General features: G+C 36.6%; 1 protein-coding gene across 1 annotated transcript in view; it reads right to left on the reverse strand.

Annotated features, from left to right (window-relative positions):
- Nucleotides 1-28: 28 nt before the first annotated feature.
- LOC104266717 (probable ATP-dependent DNA helicase HFM1) overlaps nt 29-3,147 on the reverse strand; it is a 4,691-nt gene continuing 1,572 nt past the window's right edge. The window contains exons 3-8 of the mRNA XM_026839286.1: nt 2,943-3,141; nt 2,219-2,336; nt 1,575-1,724; nt 1,133-1,253; nt 619-692; nt 29-153 (exon numbers count right to left, since the gene is read on the reverse strand). Coding sequence (XP_026695087.1) covers nt 44-153; nt 619-692; nt 1,133-1,253; nt 1,575-1,724; nt 2,219-2,336; nt 2,943-3,141 — 772 coding nt within the window. The 3' untranslated portion in view covers nt 29-43. The remainder of the gene's footprint in view (nt 154-618; nt 693-1,132; nt 1,254-1,574; nt 1,725-2,218; nt 2,337-2,942; nt 3,142-3,147) is intronic.

Consider the following 3,147-nt stretch of genomic DNA (forward strand, 5'->3'; position numbering starts at 1 on the left):
TTGGTTATTTCACATTTTTTTGTTCAAAAGTTATATTTACATATTAAACATTAAGTGTAAAAATAAAGCAACACACCTGTGGTACTTGCTTGTTGGGTGTATTTATTATTTTCTTGATAAAACTTGCATGGTTTTCCACTACACCAACATTGTCTGTGGAAAATTTAAAATGCAGTTTGTTGTTTTGGTTGGTAAGGCATTAGGTCTACGCTATTCTATTCTGTATGGGTGAGGTTTGTGAGGACCTGGGATTTAGGCCAGACTTGGCCCATTACCCCAACAGGTCTACGCTATATAAGCAATTGCAGAAGGGGGTGCGAGATTGATTGGTATTTTGAAAGGGTGCAGCAAGGAAAAGAATAAGAACCGCTGCACTATAGAGTCAAGGCTATTATATGCTTTATATAGTAAGGTAGGGGGAAGATGGGACACCTTTAGCACATAATATCCAAATATTCTGATCTTGTTTTAAACAATCAACAACGGTCTATGGGAGTATAGTTAATTCTTCGAATGTTACTTGTTTACTACCAAATGAGACGTGAAAATAGAATAAAAAGGTGTCCAATCCTCCCCCACTATACTATATAAAGACAAATATCCATACAGTACACTTACCTTCAGGTAGTCCCACTTTACAGCAGTCGTGCGCACACATACGCTTGTTGCTACATTGATGACGACATGGTTTTCTATAAAACATTAAGTGCATAAATTTAAAATACATCATACTATAGTATTTCTATACATATGTATGTATTTATATAGAACGATTCAAATGACTGATTGTTACACATGGTGTGCAAGTAAAGTCTACATATCACATATTTAAGACAGTGAGTGTTAAACTAATAATCACTACAGTGAGCCTTGAACCATAAACCTTCTATTTTTGTTTTATTTATAACTAAGCCATGGTAGTTCCTATATACGTAAAGTTCCACACCAAAACTTACTTTAAATCAAAACTCTCATTATTTAATTTTTCGGCTTTAATAATAAGCGTGTTTTAACTGTTGTTTTACCATTACTCCCGTCTTTTTACTTTTGTAAAACTTCCCTTTCTTTGTTATCGTGACCGAAGAGACGAAATAAATCTTATTCATTTACAATGGAAAGTTCTAAAACTTACTTTTTCTTTTCAAAATAGCGAGATTGTGTGTTAGAGTTATTAACAATAGCTGAGGTGGTGGCAACCATTCTGCGTGGTCCCAGATAGTATGGGGTGTACGTGCTTTCAACATCTAAACCAACTGTGCAGTGAAAATACTTTGTTGATATATAGAAAGAAACATAATGCATATAATTGAAAAGTGTATGAACTTTTAGAGCAAAAATAAACGTTACTTTTGGATGGCATTTTTACAACATCTATTAACAGCAATTACTCCAACCCAGTGGTCACTAATGGGATTTGTTAGCCAAACATAAAAACCCGCAAAAAAATAATCACTTATAGTTACATAACCATAAGTGGACATGTGGTGCATAAAACAGAAAATTTGTGTTATAACAACTGTCATTGCCCCCTTGTGGGGATAAATAATTTACATTTGTTTATTGATGCCACCCACCCCATTCTAAACTGATAAGGTTGACACTCAGTTCGTCTCCTTTCAATGCACGCGTCACATTAATATTACGAATCCACATATTGTCGTTGGTTGATATTAACAATGTGTCCGATATCTTCTGTCTAAGTAATGCTTTGTTGTCGGCATCACCTGGAATATAAGGGGGAGACTTTAATGCTATATTCAGTTGTACAGGCAGTGTTCTGTCTTTATGAGTAAGGGCCTAAAGTAGAGCATGCCAGGGAGCCTGGAATTTTGGGCAGAGTTGGCAATTACTTTTAACTTAGATCAAGCTTTTTTAAACTAGAGTGATATGTACAATGAATTTTTTAAGCTATCTTAAGTTATACAAACAGTTTGCTATTCGATAAGGGGGTAAGATCCCACAGCTTAGCATGTCGGGGGAGACTGCAGGATCTCACACATATAGAAAATAATCTGTATAATGTATGCCCTTGTTTGTTCGTTAGGTGTAGCGACCACGCTTATTTTCTTCCAACTAAATGTAAATAGGTTTTTAACTGTGAGCGTGTTTTAACAACTGTTGTTTTGTCGCTATATCCTGTCTTTTCGTTTAAAATATTTCTAAATCTTTGTTACCGTAATCGAAGAGACAAATAAAAGTTATTATTATTATTACCCACCAACAAGCAGCAGACATGTATGTTTCTTCCCCGCTGTTGACTTCACCTTAACATCTTGTGCATTCTTTAACAGCACTTGTATAGTGATCGTACATTCAGTTGTTCCATGTTTATTGCTCTGTAGGATACAATGTTTCAAGGAAATCTATTCTATATGAGTAAGGTCCTGGGATATAGGTCAGATTTTGTCAATTACCCCAGCACTGAATATGCATATTCTATTTCATATGCGTGAGGTCCTGCAGTATGGCATGACATGGGACCTGAGATTTAGGCCAGATTTGGTCCGTTACCCCAACACCCAGGAAGCTTCATTTTTTTAAATACAATGTTTCAAACAAGGAAATCTATTCTGTATGGGTAAGGTCCTGGGATTTAGGTTAGATTTGGCCCATTACCCTAACACCTAGGAAGCTTCATTTAAGTCGTTGATGTGAACAGTGCTGCTCTGCCCCAGACTCCATACACAACACAGTCAAAGGGCTCTGCCCCAGACTCCATACACAACACAGTCAAAGGGCTCTGCCCCAGACTCCATACACAACACAGTCAATGCAATAAAATGGACAAATTCAAACTGCTTTTAATTCCTAAAAAAGGTTAACTTTGCGTGTTCAGATGCTGTTTGTTAGTCTAAAACTTTGGTGGCACCTTAGATCATATTTAAGCTTTTATATCAATGCACTAAGTTAATTTTTCATTGGTATGTCTTTTAAATCCTCACCTGTTCCACTCGCACTTCATATTGTGGTAGGTGAGTTATTGCATCATGCATGTGATTGCCGAATGGTGCATGACGATTCACGATGAGTTCCAATTCACGAGGATTCATCTCATGTGCTCGTGAAAATGTTGAGACTCCAGCGTTTGCCAGCGCAGATGATAAAGTAGCTCCGATGTTCGTAAGTTGCTTTGTCACATATCTAGAA

This window comes from Ciona intestinalis, unplaced genomic scaffold (assembly GCF_000224145.3).
Source record: "Ciona intestinalis unplaced genomic scaffold, KH HT000184.2, whole genome shotgun sequence".
Taxonomy (NCBI): domain Eukaryota; kingdom Metazoa; phylum Chordata; class Ascidiacea; order Phlebobranchia; family Cionidae; genus Ciona; species Ciona intestinalis.